The sequence below is a fragment of the Gigantopelta aegis genome, chromosome 1 (assembly GCF_016097555.1).
Source record: "Gigantopelta aegis isolate Gae_Host chromosome 1, Gae_host_genome, whole genome shotgun sequence".
Lineage (NCBI taxonomy): Eukaryota > Metazoa > Mollusca > Gastropoda > Neomphalida > Peltospiridae > Gigantopelta > Gigantopelta aegis.
The window spans coordinates 20,781,260-20,798,234 of NC_054699.1; the positions used below are offsets into that span (position 1 = coordinate 20,781,260).

A 16,975-nucleotide genomic window follows, 5' to 3' on the forward strand; every position below is an offset into this window, starting at 1 on the left:
ATTAGTTTCATCTGGGCTAAAAATGTATGCAATTTTATTTGATGTAGTACCACCGTGTCAAGTAGCCTTGTGCTTGGAACATGTATGGGGTACCTGTAAAAAAAAAGTACTAAAATTTTGTGCGAAACTAGGGGTGTTGCAGAAACATCTGGTTATACCGAAAATGAGCCATGAAAGGTACCATTTTCTGCAGTTAATACTTTGAGGTAGGGGTTGTAGTACTGATATTTATGGGTCACAGTTTGGTTGATATATTGCATATAGTGTTTTTAAACACAAACGTTAACATGGTCGCCTATGGGATTTGAATTGGTATAGTCCAACCCACAACGAGATATTCTACCACTGGCTCTGTAGTCATACTTTAAAAACCCCACATAAATTAAGCGTAACACTCCAGGAAGAAACAGTCAATCATTTGCAGATCGCCATGTTAGATTTGGTTTTCTGTTTTTTATTTTACGAATTGTGCATAGTAACGTGATAAATATTCTTTAAAAATATGGGTAGATCAAGAAGTAGGTCTCCTACACGGACAAGACATCGCGTAAAGCACAAGAAACGTAGATCACGCACAAGATCTCGTTCGAATTCACGAACAAGACGCTCAACTACGTCGAACAGTCGAGTACGTTCCAGATCTCGAGATCGTAAACGGTCCACCAGGTAAACAAAACCCGGCTAGATACTGTTATAAAGAACATTACTTGATCCTATGTACATTGAATATTGTTGAAAAATCTTTATATCTTTAAACTACGTTCGGAAATATTGGTAGAACAAATGTCAAGGACCGAAGGGCCCGTTAAAGAATTGCATAACTTTTAGTCTGGCAAGAGTACCGTATTTTCCCCAGTGCAATTTAACACAATGAAACAGTTGATTATATTATTTTTAAACTGTCTGAACCAAAACAATACTTTACCTCAATATAGTGCACAAAAATAATACTATCATGTACTTACATATATCATGAAATATGAGGAATGTACAATAAGTGAATACCGTTAGTCCTTACCAGCGGCCATTTTGGAATACTACACTATTATCCAAAACACTCACCTTAACAAGGGTATAGACGACCTATGTCGCCCAGAAACGTCTCAAAGAGGTTTTCTTCTTTCCTCCGCAAACACCGATACATGTATTCTGTGAGGTGCAGGTCGAAAGAAGTCCGTCTTGTGTGGGTTCTAGGTAGTTGGCGTTTGATACACCACCAGGTGTTCTCAATTAAGTTGGTGACTGAGGATCTACAAACAATGATCATTCATTTAATTATTATTTTTTATTTTTAACAATTTTAGGATTACAAATAGGGTTAGGGAAAGGGTTAGGGTTAAGGTCAGGGATATGATTACGGGCCGGGGGTACTGGTACTGTTATGGTTACTATTAAACAATGCAAATGCTTATACATTTCCATTATACATACCTACGAAATTCTGCAAGTGGTTGACGGTCGCATGAGTGTAGTTTTGTAGACTCTCCTCGAGCTTGTTGTAAGCCTTCCAGCAATCGGTAACGATGTGGGTACCGGGAGCTACATAAGTTTCAATGAGTTTTACCAAAGTCGGGACGTCGTGCTTGTCTACACAAACCAAAAACACCTGGCGGGTTTCTCGACAAATCCCACCCAAAACCCACTGTCCTTCCACTAAACGGCCTTTGTTGTATTTGCTTTTCCCAAACTTGGCCTCATCTATTTCCACTACTTTGCCGACACCACTGATTTGACGACTCGATTCCTGTTCCACTATATACGAACAGACCTCGCGACAATAGGTGTAATTGTCACTGACAGTCTCTTTCGAGGTCGTCGTCGCTGTCGTTAGTGGATGAAATCGACGTCTCCTCGATGGCGTGGCGGTAAGTCAACAAGATACTTTTACAAAAAGATATCTTAGACCCAGCAAACCAAGTGTCGCTTCTTAACTGCACTTGATTTTTGCCTTTTCTACATACAGTTTTGTTACATTGGAACCGAAAATCTATTCTTTTGGTTGTTTTTCGTTTAATTTCAAATAATTTTGATAGTTCATCACCACAAGTTGGACACTTGACACATTTTGGTAATGAATTATAGTCCTGACAAAAAGTAATTGAATTTTGGAACTGTGTCCATTTTTTGAAATAACAAATGAAAATAAAATTTTCTTATTTTTCCACGTTTTTTTTTACTATCAGTTTCTGTCTCTAAAGCTTTACGTTTTCCCGCCATTATAAAAGGAATGATGTGGAAACAATAAATGTGTGTCCTTTTATTCACTTTATATTCCTACGCAAAACCGTGCTTCATACTTTTCATGCCATGCATGATGCATGCACTGATTGCACACACCCGTAATTCACACGACAATGATTTTAAAAACATTTAGTGTGCATGTAGATAACCTACTTCATTCGTTTATTTCAATCGGATTATTTCGGTGACTTTCGGCTCATTCCGTAAATGTGTGTTCCACGATTGACATCAATATATTGACCGCTTTCACTAACTTCCTCAATAGCTCAGTCGGTTACGCAGAGGTCAGACAAGCTGTCATCAAGAGTTCGAATCCCCACGAAGGTAAGTGTAACTTAAAAAATAGTACTTAATTAAATTAATGTGTGAATACATTGAACGTTACAAAGTAGAAAGGATGGTTAACAGAAGAAAGGAAGGTAAGAACATAAACAGAAGAAAGGAAGGTTAACAAAAATTTCTTTCTAAAAATTTCTTTCTTCTTTACTTGTTATTCCCCCCAAAAGACCATGCCCCTCTTTTCTATATAAGCCCCATCAAAAAATCCCTCTTTCCCTCAGTCATGTCAGGCTATCAATTTAGTGTTTACCGTGTTCAATTTAGAAATAAAATGTATAAAAAGTTAAGTACATACTCACATGTCATCAAGAATTGCACCAGGTGGTAAGAAAATAACATTTTAAAAGCATTATCAAAAACTAAGTACGTGACAAAAAAATTTAACCTACAAAGATAGAGATAAATCAATTGTCATTCTACAGAGCCCAGGAAATGCTTTAAAATGCAGTTTTAATTTTTGTTCTAGGTTCAATATTAAAAAAGTTACGAATTTTTCAAGATGTGGTGCCACGCCCATTTTTTGGCTTTGTTTTACTACTAAAACAAAAGAAAAGTTGTGACCGTTTCGATTAATTACCGGTAACTTTTAATACAGAAAGTGTCATATTTTTTTTTATTTTAGATAGATTCTACTGAAACTTTCAGGGAAGGTAGTTCATTAAACACAGAGCCTTTTGGTGCAGTATTCGATTAATTCATAGTTTAAGTTATTACCTAATTAATAATTTTAATTATTTTTTTTACCAAAATAAAACAAACTTTATCACGGTTCACTTTGAACACAAACTGTCATAACTTTTTAAAAATTGGGTAGATTCTAATGAAATTTTCAGGGAAGGTAGTTCATTCAACATAGAGCCTTTTGGTACAGTTTTCTGTTAATTCATAGTGTAAGTTATTACCTAATTAATAATTTTTTTTATTTTTTTTTTACCGAAATAAAACAAACTTTATCAAGGTTCAGAGGTTCAGGCATGCCCACTACAATGTTTAAGCTGTAATTTTAATAATAATAAAAGAAACGTTAAGAGGGGCATTTAAAGCATATAATAAATAGTTCAAATATAGTGGAAGAGTACTAATATTTACAGTTAGGAAGTGCAATGGTCAGGGCTAAAGTCCTGACCTTCCTCTCTTCCAATCTACGTAGTAACTTAGAATAATGTGTAGTAGAAAGAATAAATACTAAAATAGTAAAAACATACTGCTCTGTGACGTCGGGTGGGCAAAGAAGACACTGCCAGATGACCTCAACACCAGTAACCTGTCGAGACAATACATACATTACACATTCACACAACCACTCTACCTACCTGATGGGTGCCCCGACCCCCAGATGAGAGCATTTTGCTAAATCAAGTTCTAAAGGTAGCTACTCATCCGGGTGCCAGGACAAAATGCCTAATACTGTTTATAAAAATAAAAATAAAATATATATATACTACTCAAAAGAATTTAAGGGTCAGACAATATTTTCGACATTATTTTCTGAATGTCAATTATATTAGCTAGACCATAATGTCACGCATGGTATTGTTCCATTTTGACGAAATTGGGTCTAAGCGACCCATAAATGAATTAAAATCCACTGTCATTGACACTTGTCGACTAGTTCTAATGGCGAAAACATGCTTACATTTGCACGTAAATTAGGGCGAAAGCGAAAGGTCTGCTAAGTTCCCCTAACTTGCTTTTTCACAAAGCGCTTCATTTGCACGCTTTGCACGTGTATTCCATGTTCCCAATGCTGAATTTCCATATAATTGGAGCTTGCGTTTGTGTACGGTGCACACTCCAAATTCGACAATGGTACGACTTCAACTGACTATCGAAGATCGAGGAAGGGCTATTGCTTGGCTTCAGGATGGCACTACGCAAAGAAATGTTGCTCTGAGACTTGGTGTCAGTCAGAGTGTTGTTGGCCGACTGTGGCAACGGTACCAAGCAACGAATTCTGTTCGGGTTCGTGTCTACAGACGTCCTGGGGAGCGCTTCGCTGACGTTAACGTTAGACAACGTCACCGGTTTGGTGGTGGCAGCGTCATGGTGTGGGGCGGCATCTCTATCCACCACAGGACCCCCCTCTATGTGGTGGATGGCAATCTGAATGGAATCCGCTATCTGAATGAGGTTGGTTCTCCCAGGCCTTCAGCAGATTGGCGGCGGGGCAGTTCTGCAGGATGACAATGCCAGACCCCACCACGCCAGGGTGGTAACGGACTTTCTCAGACAACAAGGTATCGCCAGGATGGATTGGCCAGCATATTCGCCTGACTTGGCCCCAATAGAGTATGCCTGGGACGAATTAGGCGGGAGAGTTCGGGATAACCATGCCCTTCCGGCCAACCTTCATGATCTGGGTCAACTTCTTATGGCAGAGTGGCAGGCCATTCCCCAAGAGTTCTTCAGATGTCTGATCAACAGCATGAGGCAACGATGTGTCGAGTGTATTCGCGCCAGGGGTGGATTCACACACTATTAAACGAATGTTCTAATGTGTAAAATCCACGTTTGACAACCTTCAACTTTGACAGCATGTCATGTGACTTTCTTGTATACAGTGATGTTTATTTGTGGTTTTTTGTAAATATGGAACAATAAATAAAATGTTTTTGTGTAGTTTACATCATCAATCTAATACACTCTGAAACTTATTTGGTTATACATTTTTGACCCTTAAATTCTTTTGAGTAGTATATATATATATTATTAGATTGTTTTCCTAACTACATACAGTTAGCTACAATAAGAAGTGGGCGGGTGCCCCGACCCCCAGATGAGAGCATTTTGCTAAATCAAGTTCTAAAGGTAGCTACTCATCTGGGTGCCAGGACAAAATGCCTAATACTGTTTATAAAAATAAAAATAAATATATAGATATATATATTATTAGATTGTTTTGCTAACTACATACAGTTAGCTACAATAAGAAGTGGGTGGGTGCCCCGACCCCCAGATGAGAGCATTTTGCTAAATCATGTTCTAAAGGTAGCTACTCGTCCAGGTGCCAGGACAAAATGCCTAATACTGTTAATAAAAATAAATATATATTATTAGATTGTGTGTGTGTGTGTGTCTGTGTCTGTGTCTGTCTGTGTCTGTCTGTGTGTGTCTATGTGTGTATGTCTCTGTGTGTATCTCTGTGTGTCTGTGTGTGCGTGTGTGTGAGCTAATTATGATTTACCCATAATACAAAATATATATTATAAATTTTTATTACATTTTAATGTTCATTATTATTCTTATTGATCAATTTGATGTATGGCAAATTTAGCATAAAATGTTATTTAAAAAAATAAATTCAGTATATAACAATAATCCTTTAGACTACTGGATTAATTTTTAACAAAAACCACGTCGAGTGGGTACAAGTTTATAATTTTGACTCACATATATTCACTTAAATGTTTTATAAAGTTCATATATTAATCGGTAAGTATTATTTTCGTGGGGTGTTTTTGTAATTTTTATTATTTTTAGATCAGCTAATGGTGATTAAAATTAGGCAAAAAATCGGAAAAGTTCCTTTACTTACGGGCATTTGTGGCCAGCTGTCCAGTATTTATGTCCATTATTCCCGATAACGGTGGTTTTCTGACCAGAATTTTTTTTAAACCTGAACTACGATTCATATTGCAGTATTTGGTAATTTTCGTTGTTGGTAAAACGATCAAATTTATTATCAAATTAGCTGTGAAGGTGACGTGCCGATAACCACTTTTTGAACTCAAAATTTCAAGGTATTTTCAATTGAAAAAATCAAAACAAAAGCCACCATTTTGAAAAAAAATCTTTTTTCTTTTATTATATTTCCGTTTCCAGTGAGTGCCGTGTGCAAAACGGCGGGAAATATGAATTGGGGAATGCACTGTATACAGTGTACAGTATGTCGACTGACCTGACGTCGGGTGAGATATCTCGCCTGCAGTACCCGGAAGGTTAATAAGAAGTTGTTGTCGTGTCAACGGACGAACATGCACAGACATTACAAAATACCAGGAAGTAAAATAATACGGTTTTCGATAATTGGCGATAAAGTGATTCAGTAATAGTGTTGTCCTTTGCGCACCGAAATATCTAGATATGTTTTTACTGGGCAAAATTAAATTCACACCAACTTGTTTTCAGTTAATCTGAAATTAAAAGTTACAAACTTCATGATCCGAATTTTATTCACTATCGACTATGCAAATATAAATTTGTGTAATCAAACAATCAATTACTTAAGAAGTTAAGTGGAATTAATATGAACCAAGATTTTCAAATATTGTCCCTAGGAAAACTGTATATGAAAACTGCGCAGTCTGTGCCTACTTAACGCAGTCTGTGCCTACTTAACGGTAGTCAAAGATTTGTGCTTTCTAATACAATAACAGTCTTCTGTTTGACTTTAAAGGGACATACCCTAGTTTTTAAACACTAACGCATATTTTTCACTTATAACCGTTTTTGATAACTTAAATCATACTTTACTTAGATTTTATTGTTTAGATTATCAATTCCGTACATTCGAAGTGTAATTGGTCATCCTGGTGTTTTTAATATCACAAAATGCATTTGTCATATTTTTAAAAACACACGTGCGTCTGAGAAGTAACACTTATGGAGTCTATTTTTAGAGGGTATTTCACCATTTCAAAGTCACAGACTCATGTTTCACTCTATTGTAACTTTATCCAAATGTGTTATAGGTTTGTAGATTAACTAAACTTAGTGTTGATTTTCACAGGTTGAAACTAGAGTATGTCCCTTTAAATACCTTTACATTGATCATTTTTGAGTTCGCTGATAACAAATATTTCACATATTAACCACTAATAGTAATACACATACTACAAGAAACCTGTCTGTACCAGGGGTGCAGAAAGTACTCCCCTACTTCTGACAGACGAATTAAAAAATGCAACAACAAATCGATCTGGTTTTTTTCTGACTGACTAATTTTCCATCGAATCCGCGACAGAGCATCGGCCATACCAGAATTTAAAACCATTCAAACAAACTGTTGTGAATAATGCCGAAATACGTAATACATGTACAGCATAGACAATACAGAACTTTAGAGTTCCAAATAATCAACTGCGTATGCACGACAGTCAGGAAACAGAGTCGGTCGAAGGTCAATGCTACTTAGAAATGGATTCTTTACATTCAAATTATGTTGTCAGTTATGAATAGATTCGTCTGTTAAATACTTGTGGGATGTCACTTGAATTTTGTAAATCTATATGAATGAAATGATTTGTCAAGCAAGTTCTGGTGGACTAGTACAAATTCTGACTGGCTAGTAAGTTTTAGTTGGTACTAGTCTGGCTGGCTAGAGAAATATATTCCATTTCTGCAACCCTGAGTACCTACTTCTTTAACCAGGAAAATTATTGAAAAGGGCACCTTAGACTTCTTTTAAGTGTTTATGATAGCGAAACCACATGATATGATATTTCAGCAACTGATGAAATTGTAATGTTTGTCACAATCGGCTATTCTCGTTCCAGACACTCATATTGTGTGGCTTAGCCTTAAGCTGTTTTTCAAATTATTCTGAGGAAATGGCTTATAATGTTCATTATGACATTTACAGTGGTCCAAATTTAAAAAAAAATGGTGAGTGAACAGTGCTAATAGTAGCAAGTGACTAGTTAATGTATTGCATGTATGATATAAAATAATTGTGTGCTCAAAGGTACTTTTTTTATGACATTCCTATTAGGCAATTGATTCTTTTTTCGTATATTAGACCGGTAAATATCCTCCACATCTGGGGTTGTTTTAATTTTTGTAGGAAAAGATCGTATTCATCAAGCAGTTCTAGCAGTGATGAGGATTTAATAATCAGGGCAAAAAGAAGAGAAGAAGAAGAAAAGAAAGCAGAGTTAGAGAGGCAGAGACTTCAGTGAGTGCATTTCTATTTTTTAATTTAGATTGCGTAAGGAATAGGATTTAATTTTTAACAGGAAAGACGAGTAATCGCTCCCACACCTCACCACACTGCCCTGAAAAGTTTTAGGAGAGTGACATATTGATCACCTTGCAGTCAAATGTTTAGTAGCACCACACCTTTCAGAAGAATGTGATGTTCAGCTCGCCTTGATTTTTCTCATGACAAAGACTGGGATTCTTAAAGATTTTGTCATCATCAGGATGTAAACTAGATTCAGAAGTGCTTGTAGTTTTTCAAGTTTCTTGTAAGACCAACATTGCTGTGTAAAAGTTACATCCAAGTAAAGTTTTCTGTTCAATGGCAGAGCACGCGCATGGGGTGCGACGAGTTGCAGGATCGATTGCACTGTATGGACCTTCTCAAGTAGTGTCCAGGGGTGGGAATTCTCCTCGGATCAGCAGTTTTCCTCTCATGGAACATTGCGTTTCCTCGCATTTTAATCGTCCTTTCCTCCAAAATGTGTCACATGGCACAGATTTTTAACTAGGATTTTAAGAATTTCTGAGACCCCTCTAGATTTCCTCTTTTTTTACCATTTACCATGTCTCGTAACTCAGGGCTTCTAAAAACACTAACATTGGGGGTTGGGGTGGGGTCAAAATATTTATATTTACAAAACAGACTTAACTGCAACATTTGAGAGAAAAAAAATTCACTAGCTGTCGGGCATGGAAATAGTAGTTATTTACTAGCCCAACATTGAATATCACTAGCAATGAGAGTGAGGCTACTGTAATATAGAAGCCCTGATTAACATCATGCTAAAAGATGTTACACTGCATATATCCATTCAGCATGAGGTAATTTTTCAGTATATATTTTTGGTAGGAGTAATCTGTCTGTGTCAACAGGGAGTTTACTCTCTATTTCTTGACCATGTGCCGAAATAGTCCTACGTTAGACATTGTGTAATTTAAGTTTCTGCTGTTATCATCCTTTTGAAAGATATTACACTTCACTTCAAAACACTGCATATATCCATTCAGTATGAGGTAATTTATATATCTATATATATTTTAGGAAACAAAAAGAATTAGAAGAGAAGCTTATTGAGGAGGAAGTTGCACGAAGGGTGGAAGAATTGGTAGCAAAGCGAGTAGAAGAAGAACTTGAGAAACGAAAAGATGAGATCGAAGCTGAAGTCTTGCGTCGCGTCGAAGAGGCCAAACGCATAATGGAGAAGCAGATGTTACAGGAACTAGAAAAACAACGCGAGGCGGAACTGGAGGCGCAGAAACTGAAGGAGGTATTGAAAACTTCAATGATTTCACTGGGGTACTTTTGGTGTGCTGATCGTGTTGGGCTCGAATACGTAGCTGAAGTTAGTCATTAAACATTTTAATGTAAAACAAACACTTAAATATCGTGGCATTTTTCCTCAGCCTTTTACATTTTAAATAAACAATTTTTTTTTTTTTTTGTAGAACTAGGCCCATAATTATCAAATGCTTGAAATCTGAACATTTTGTAATGATAATTTTTAAAAAGATTTTTAATCCAGTATGTATTGGATATTGGAAATCACACTGATTTGCGACAAAATTTGTTAGTATAATTCTTAAATGTTTTTTTTTTTAAGCAACAAAAAAACATTACAAATTTAGAAATATGTGGACCTAAATCTTTTTAATAGTCACTGTGGTTTTCAATAGAGATATTAAACCAAGAAACGAAAAAAAACATTTCAGAGTATGTGATGCAGTTTTATTTACTTTGTTAAAAATAAGTGCTATGCCAGAAGTGCCCCATTGATTTTTAACATTTAACATTTGTAGAGTTCATAAGAAAGGAGTATTGATGTATACAATTTTTGACGCTATTAAGCTTCATTGGATTTACAAAAGCTAACAAATTGAATGTTGGCTAACCTGTAAAAAAAATATATATATATATTTTTTTTTTCACTTTAAAGTTTTAACCAGTTGCTGGGTTTTTTGCTCTCTTTTTTTAAAGTAACGTTGCTTACAAAATTCCTCCATTTTACTGTTAATTTGGCCTCTTAGGAATGCCTACAGGTCACCTATTCAGTTCATGTTGGTGTATCTGGTTATTGTGAAATTGCTATGGTTAAATAATAGAATTTATTACCGTTGTGAGGTATAGATACAGCAATTCCAAACAACTGAGGGACAAAATGTTATTTGTGAGACCAAGGTGTTTTGTTTTGGGTTTTTTGGTTTTTTTTTGTAAATATATTGGGCCTTCAGCATAACAGGCTGTAAGCTTAATATCGTACCTTGGCAAACGGGTGTAAGCAATAACAGTTTTTACCATGTGTTGTATTCAATAATTTCATGATTTGATGATGTTTAGCTGCATATTAAAATAAAGCATATGTATTCTGTTTATACTTATTGTTGGTAACAATAGAGGTAGCATGGTATCAATTTGATATCAAGTGTTTATTATTTTTTTAAGTTTGGAAGTAGTTAATTTTTTCCTTCCAATGAACCATTGTAAACAAAATTTGTTTCTAAAAAATGAAAGTAAACCATGTTCAACATGCAATACTCCTTTCTAAAAAAAAATATCAAAATACAAAAACACAAAACCAGGCACTAATTTAGGTTAGATAATTAAGTAAAGCTTTTATAAAGATTTGTAGATGACAACAATTAAAACCCAAAAATATTTGGCATGTAAATAGAGAAATGATGAAAACAGGTCGTTTCATCTTATTCTAGATTGGTGCCTGGCCTTCGGGTGATCGACATCAAGGGAGAAAAAAAACTACACTAAAAACCCAGATACTATTTGCCATAACAAACGCTTGCTTTTCAGAAGAGTGAAAGAATTTAAGTATTTTAAAAAGTGGAAGATTTTCCTAACCAGTGGCTATGTTTCTTCCTAAGTTTTGTAGGTAGCCATGTGAGTATTGCAGATTCAAGATTTTGCTAGTCGGGATAAATGCAAGTATATATGTTAACACAAAAAAAACCCACACAAAATATTTCTTGTAGAGATTTTATTTTTTTAAATGTTATTTTGTCTTATCCTTGGGCGAGTGTGGAAAATGATTATTTCAGCTTTGGTGAGCAGGTTATCAAAAACTTGATATAGCTGGAATTGAAAGCATCCTTGATTTTGGTTTTTGATTTAAATGTTTTTGAACCAAAACAAAATCTAAATATATATATATCAATGATGGCATGTGCTAAAACCGGAGACGGAAGAAGGCGATCCTCGTTTGAATGTGCTGCCAAGATTACTCAGTTGACCGATGAGTTTGGTATGTAGATTTTTTAAAGGTAAATAAGCTATTGTGCATACATGTATATATGTGCTTATTAGGTTGTGAAATGTACATTTGCATTTCTTTTGTTAACCTCATTTCTTTTACCTCAACAGGTAATGTTTTATTTATGTGTGCGCATATGTATATATATATATCTTTACATATTTTTCTTCACGCAGGTTTACAAATCATGAGATCTGTTAAGCGTTATTAACAGAAATAATGCCAAAACTTCAAATCAGTTGAAGTTGATGTTTTTATAGTAGACGATGATTAGTACTACCTGTTTCATTTTTTGTCTAGTTAAATGTGTTATTTGAGCATTGCATCACCACAATATATTTATTAAAATAACTTGTATATGTTCTGATATTGTCATTGCAAAATACGGCTTGGGAAGCAGGGACAGAATTAATGCACATTTTTTTCGTTGTCTTCCCGTTTGTTTTGTGGCATGTGTTCCTCAGACATAGGATGCTAAGTCTTAACAATTCTTATCACGTTACTAACTGCGCTTTTTTGTATTTTTTATAGGAGGAAGAACGGATAAAACATGAGGCACTCCAAAAAATAATGGAGGAAAACAATAGAAAAATTGAGGAAGCTCAAAGAAAATTAGTAAGTGGTTTATGGCTGATCCATTTTTGTATGTAGAGGTGAACGTGGGTTACGAAGAAAAATGCAGAAATTTTAAAGGAACATTCCCGAGTTTGCAGCAATTTTGGGATGGCGGTGTGTCGCATACTATAACTAGGTCACTGTGACCTACTTTTCACGGTCTACTGCACATAACAGTAAATCCGTGTCTAGATCACATCTTGCATACAGATGCATATAGGACCATCAAACCACGTGTAGGAACAACTTGGGATGGTGGTTGGTCCAAAACAAACTGTTCATCCATCCCATTGCAAAAATTTCACACAATTAGAATTGCATCATACCTGTAACGTTAGGAGATAACCATATGGAGTTTTTAGATTTGTGGGTGTTATTGTCTATTTGATCCCGCAAATGTAATTGAATCGTTTTTCTACAGAACTATCTGTATATTTGGCATTTCTTGAAAAAAATACCTGGCTACAATCTAACTGTAGACCCTTGAATCGTCAACTTCGCCTGTTCCAATTGCTCATGACGTCACTTTCTAATGACATCATTAGCTTTCCGGGTGTTATTGTCTATTTGATCCCAGAAAAAGAATGTAATTAACCAATCAAAATACAGAACACACCCCAGTCAGTTTGCAATATTCATTAATATAGATAATATTATGGTTTTCCATCAAACTCCTGATGGGTGTATCATGTACCTCATCGGTACTCTTGTTTATTTGTGCATTAAATTTAGGATGTAATTTATTGTTCATGACAGGTTAACCCGAAAAAGGAATGGGTAACCTGAATTGTTTTCTGCATAAGCCATAAATGGTTTACGCAAATTTTCAATTCTTCGAGGTCTGGTTTCACTGACAAATATTTAATTTATCTGAGTACAGTTAAAGTAATCTCCCTTTTACTTGTCATTTTATGATTTTACTTGTCATTCTGTTGTGTCCATGCATGGGAGTTTTCAGCTGCAGCAGGTTTTCTGCCAGAGGGTAAAACATGGGTATGGCACAATACACAAAATATTTTACAGATTGTTTTTTTTTAACCTTTTGACAAAATTAATTACTCTTATCATTACTGTGTGATTTTCTTAACCCTAACCCTGAACGTAACCCATTTTCTTGCTTGGCTAGGCCACCCATACCCCCTGTTGACTGTGGTTGCATTCAATGCCATAGAGGGGGCAGGACGTAGCTCAGTGGTACAGCACTCGCTCGATTCGCGGTTGGTCTGGGATCAATCCCCGTTGATGGGCCCATTGGGCTATTTCTTGTCAACAGCCAGTGCACCATGACTGGTATATCAAAGGCCGTGGTATGTGCTATCCTGTCTGTGGGATGGTGCATATAAAAGATCCCTTGCTGCTAATCGGAAAGAATAGCCCATGAAGTGGCGACAGCGGGTTTCCTCTCTCAATATCTGTGTGGTCCTTAACCATATGTCTGACGCCATACAACCGTAATTAAAATGTGTTGAGTGCGTCGTTAAATAAAACATTTCTTTCTTTTTTCAATGCCATAGAGCCATACTGAGAAAGATGCTGGCTTGTTATTTTAAAAACATGGAAAAGAATGTGGTTCATATTCATATTAAACATTGTACATAATGATTAATTAAATTTGCTTGTTATGTGCAATTAACAATCTATTTATGACAGAAACCATGCCTATTTTAATCATTGTATCAGGCCTGTTGTACCTCTGAATGTTGTTGAAAACATGTTAATACCTTTACTACCCGAAAATTGAAATTTATGTGTGTCTATGTAACATACATACACATGTTAAAGGAAAACCTTGATGTATTGTATTGTACATATTGTGGATGTACACACTAGTGAAATCAACATCTCTCTGAAATAAATACATTTTTATTAAATGTTGCCATTGATTTTATGCTTACATCAGTATTAAATTTTGGCATTTAGCTCCCATTGCCAAACTAAGTGGTAAATCCACTAGTTTTAATTGATACTTAATTTTTTTGTTTTTTTATTCTTTACAGGCTGAAGAACAATTAAAATTAGTCGAAGAACAGCGAAAAATATTAGAGGCAAAGCAGCGATTAGAGGATGACGAGAGAAAGCGTGTAAAGAAAGAACAAGAAATCATCCTCAACAAAAAAAATGCAAGACCGAAGCTATCATTTGCTTTAGGAAAATAGTGCTGCTCTATTCTTTAAGGATCTTCGAAATTGACAGTCGTCATGATTTTTGCGTGAATTTTTGAGAATGGGGTAGAGTGGAGTGAGGGTGTACTTGCTGAAAGAGTTATGGTTTGTATGTTAGTTTGTGAGCACAGAACGAAATTCAACTCGATAATAACATCTAAGAGGCCATCTATAGGGTTGTACTATACAGAACGAAATTCAACTCGTTTATAACATCTAAGAGGTCATCTATATGGTTGTACTGTTTTATAAGCATTGATAAAAATGTTGTTAAATTTCTTTTTGATCTAATCTGATTTTAGAATTATATTTTATAAGGTTTGATTAAAAAATTTATTTAAAATTTCTTTTTGGTCCGTTAGGGCCAGAGTTAAAGTGCGATTTTAGAATTAAACTTCATTTTAAAATAAAGTTAATAGACATTTGACGTAATTGAAAAAGGCAGCCGTTAACATTGATCGGAACAAGGCAGCTGAAATGCTGTGTAACTAGAATTGAGTAACTGAAGCTAGGTTCATGATGTCAGGTAATTAACCACGGACCCGATATTAGCTGACTGAAGATGGGCAAGTAATCTGTGCTGCTGAAAATTAGCAACTGATACCGATAATGATCTTAAATGGCAGTGACTAGAGCAATCATTAACATGACAAAATCACCGATATTTATCTTAAATGGTAGTGACTAGAGCAATCATTAACATGACAAAATCTATTATGAAGGTAGAAATAGATCTAAAATCCAAAGTTATACATGATAATATTAATGTGAAAAAAAACTATTTTTACCGCTGGTCAATATATTTGACCCCCATTTCAGAAAGGTTAATGGAAGAAATTCCAATAGTGTGAATAAATTTACTGAGACTACCAGAGGACGTAATGTTAGAGAGGAGTGGCTTAGTTGCACAATATTGGTTTAGTATTGTGGTAACATTTCAAAGGAGTACTTCCAGATTTGTCATAATATTAAATTTCTATCTTCAAATTCCTGTAGCTTCAATAAATGTGACAAGTCATTTGGTAGATGATTGATCATATGGGTGATAAAGTTGCCTCCATCGCTATTATTAAATAAAGAAGAAAGAATTCAGCTAAATCTCAACCCTTATTAGATTTGCTATACATAATACATGTATAAATAAGATGGTCATTTGGACGGATGGCAAGTTGCATCCATAAACTAGGAGTTGAGTTTTCTGGTTAAATGTAAACTAATGATGATATTTTCCTCAAACATCGGCTTGTAGCTTCACTATACATTCAGGGCGTATAATAATTGAATAATAAGTGGCAGTGTGTATGTGTATGATGTGCAGAATGGAAGTGCTTATATGTGTATGTATTCTAACCGTTGTTCAATTCTTGAGCATAAAATTGTCCTGCTTTGTGTATGTAACGAAACATCAGCTGTACAGATTAATCCATTATTGTACATACGTGTTCATACATGTTATGAATCAATTCAATATTGGGCAGCAGGTTTTTAAGGGAGATAGGGTGGTTTGGGGTGGGGTGTGTGGTGAAATGGACACATTGAATGCTGACCCACAAATTCCGATTCTACAGACATTATGGTAAAACAGTGGACTGCAAACATCTTACTTAAATTGAGAGAAGGGTCATCGTTTTGTGGTTTTATTTTCTTTTTATTGCTTTAATGCTGGGGTGGGGGTTTTTAAGTTAAAATATAAAGACAAGTTTTGGGGTTGGGGTGGGAAATCTTAGGCTAGATAGAGGGAGTGTTGTCCAGTGGGAGGGTGGGACTTGTTGTGACAAATGGAAACCATTAGTTTTACGCATATTTGGTTCAGCTTTTTGCTGACATGTCATGTTTGAATAAACATCCGTGTGCAAATTAAGCTTTTGTGTGTTCTGTTGGGTTTTTTTTTCTTTTCTGGGGTTGGTGGGTTGGGGTTTAGTCCATCATGTACAAGAAATACTTGTTTTTCATCAATCCAAGTGAAACGAAGAAAGAAAGAAGTGTTTTATTTAACAACGCACTCGGCATTTTATTTATGGTTATGACATATGGTTAAGGACCACACAGATTTTGAGAGGAAACCCGCTGTCGCCACTACATGGGCTACTCCTCTAATTAGCAGCAAGAGATCTTTTATTTGCGCTTGCCACAGGCAGGATAGCACAAACCATGGCCTTTGTTGAACCAGTTAAGATCACTGGTGTCGGTGCAAGTGGTTTACATCTACCCACTGAGCCTTGCGGAGCACTTTCTCAGGGTTTGGAGTCGGTATCTGGATTAAAAATCCCATGCTTCGACTGGGATCTGAACCCAGTACCTACCAGCCTGTAGCCCGATGGCCTGCCACCGAGGCCGGTCCCAAGTGAAACAGAACTCTAGCTACCATTGCAGAAAATCCACTCGCCAAATGTGAGTGAAAATTCAGACGGATGTCACAATGGCTGCAAAGTTAAAAAG

The 16,975-nt window shown here is 35.7% G+C and overlaps 1 protein-coding gene across 1 annotated transcript; it reads left to right on the plus strand.

Annotated features, from left to right (window-relative positions):
- The first annotated feature begins 394 nt into the window (after positions 1 to 394).
- On the plus strand, positions 395 to 16,393 carry LOC121371910 (arginine and glutamate-rich protein 1-like). Its single transcript, XM_041498155.1, has 5 exons — positions 395 to 666; positions 8,363 to 8,473; positions 9,542 to 9,767; positions 12,291 to 12,374; positions 14,372 to 16,393. Exons 1-5 carry the CDS (start codon positions 503 to 505, stop codon positions 14,528 to 14,530), a joined length of 744 nt encoding a protein of 247 aa, XP_041354089.1. The 5' UTR covers positions 395 to 502; the 3' UTR covers positions 14,531 to 16,393.
- Positions 16,394 to 16,975: the final 582 nt, after the last annotated feature.